At 36.7% G+C, this 2,402-nt stretch overlaps 1 protein-coding gene across 1 annotated transcript in view; it reads right to left on the reverse strand.

The window, feature by feature from the left end:
• Positions 1-355: 355 nt before the first annotated feature.
• Positions 356-2,402, reverse strand: part of LOC100176125 (potassium voltage-gated channel subfamily H member 5) — an 8,887-nt gene continuing 6,840 nt past the window's right edge. Inside the window, exons 9-10 of the mRNA XM_026838739.1 lie at positions 1,749-1,894; positions 356-1,436 (exon numbers count right to left, since the gene is read on the reverse strand). Coding sequence (XP_026694540.1) covers positions 776-1,436; positions 1,749-1,894 — 807 coding nt within the window. The 3' untranslated portion in view covers positions 356-775. The remainder of the gene's footprint in view (positions 1,437-1,748; positions 1,895-2,402) is intronic.

The following is a 2,402-nucleotide window of genomic DNA, read 5'->3' on the forward strand; positions in this document are numbered from 1 at the left end:
AGTGACCATGAGAGTGGCAACTATGAATAAGTCACTCCGTGTTACATCATAACAGATTACACCAAATGCTACCAAATACTCTGCAAACAAGATCGATTGTAACTAATGAATATATATCGACAGTTACTGACGTGGTAATTATTCTTTTTTTACACTTTCTAACTTTTAAATGTTTTTTTTTATATTAATTTGCCGAAAAACGTGTATTTCCCTTTACCTACTGTGTTATTTTGGATCAAAAATGAGGTTCAGTTTGTCTTTTACGTAACAATGTCTATTTGTATGGCTCTTGGTGTGAACCAAAATTTAAATGTGTGGAAAAATGATTTAAGATATTTCGTCTATAACACAAACGTCACTTTTATTTGTAATATTTATTCGCGAGTTTGAGCTGAATCTCGGTGCACAGTGAACGGCCGGTAAAGAAAAAATGATTTGGCATGAAACAAGAATATTCTAGAATGAAAAAGAGTGACGTCACGACAGAAGAAAGTTTCATGACGTCACATACATGTAATAGTTTTGATACGTCATTGACAAAAGTTGATTAATTTGCCATGTCATGTTTTCATGACGTTATATTTTGTGAGGTCATTTATATTTCGTGACGTCACTTATTTTCCATAACTTCATTCACAATATGTGCGACGATACGTGGCGTCAGAAATGTGAGTGACGTCACGGATTCTGATGTCACTTACCGTCGCATTTCGTGACGTCACTTATAAAGTTCTTACGTCACAGCGACCGGTTCGTTCTGGAAGCAGCGAACGCATTAACTGTGCGAGTCACATTCGTTCTCCAAATCGACCACAATGACGTCATTAGAAGCTCCCGGGAGGTTAGTAGGATATGACGTAGGCGGTTGATAACTTTCATTCGCTTCGTTAACGAACACGACACTGCATGGGGCGGCCTTGGCTTGCCGGTGCCGAACCAACGGCCGTGTTATAAGATCGAGACATACAGAACGCTTTGGCTTTTCAGCGACTTTTAAAAGCGGGCGCGCTGATGTTGTTTCGCTCGGTTCTGTCACGAAAATATTGTTATTGTTGTTGTTGTAGTTGTCTCTGTTGTTGTTGTTGTTGCTTTTATTTGAAGATTCCCTCTTTCCTAAAAGGTCAGTTATCCTGATTAGCGACTCTTCTATTTGTGTGATACGGTCGCTTAGTTTCTGCACCCCGACCTGGAGTTCACGTTTCGACTTATCTACTGTCGAAACTATCTTTTCCGTATCTATAACCATATACACCTCTCCAGCGCCACCCTTTGACGAGTCGTAGAGCTTCCTTTGTTCCTCGCCTGGGCGCTCTAACTTCGCGCCTTCGGTTTTCGTGTCCCCACCGGGAGAGACTGGTTTTTGTTGACTTGTACCTTGTTTGACAGCTTTTAATTCTTGTTGTCGCTCTTGTTTAGCACGGTATCGCTGCTTGAATCTGTATATAAGAAATATACACATAAGTTTGGCATAATTTTAAGCGCATATAATAAATTTCTTGGATTGTAACTTAAATGGTAACTCGTTTATTGGTAACAAAAGTTTGGTAATACTATGTTGTATTCACATAACTTTATACCTGTAACTTTGTGACTCTCTAAACAGTGTCGTTAATTGTTCAAAACATAAATGGGGAATATGGGATGTATCCCATCTTACCCCATAGTAATATACCGCGCTTTCCAAAATGGCAAATAAAAAAAATCCGTTTCTATTTGACCTAAAATAAATATTAATAATTCTATGTTACCTTCGGAAAAGTTGTCGAACCGGGTGTTCGTCGGGGAAATTCCCCTCCCAAGTGGGGTCATTCTTGCGAGCGAGTGCTTCTTCTTTCTCTTTTTTGATGTCCGACAGTTTACGGAAGAGATACTGTAAGAGGAAGAGAAAATTTTTTATTCAAAAAATTAAATACAAGGAGGATAATCGAAATGATAATAACAAATAAAATAATTTAAAATTTATGAAAATGTAAAAACAATAAAGAAAAATGCAAATTCCAGATATTTCTTGGATGAATGTTGTAGAAAAAATGTACGAATTTTTTTTAAAATTGAAAATGTAAAATTATTTCAATAATTTAAAGAAACGTTTATTATAGATATTGATACATTTTACAATAAATACATTTATTTTATTTATTCAAGGAAACTGTTACAGCGAGTTATTATACTTTCATCCATTCTTCACGTCATTCATACGTCATTTAGTTACGCTGCATGCATCATCCTTACTCGTATCCATTTTATGCTTATCGTCATGGTTACCCAGTCACGTGGGCAGTTCTTTGTTATGAACCACGTTGTGTTATCAGTAATGTCTGGATATTAGGAAACCGTATTTGACAGTATTGCGTTATAGCCACGTACTAGCCATAAGCTGAAGCAATTAAGTAGTTTTTATG

Source organism: Ciona intestinalis, unplaced genomic scaffold, assembly GCF_000224145.3.
Source record: "Ciona intestinalis unplaced genomic scaffold, KH HT000106.2, whole genome shotgun sequence".
Lineage (NCBI taxonomy): Eukaryota > Metazoa > Chordata > Ascidiacea > Phlebobranchia > Cionidae > Ciona > Ciona intestinalis.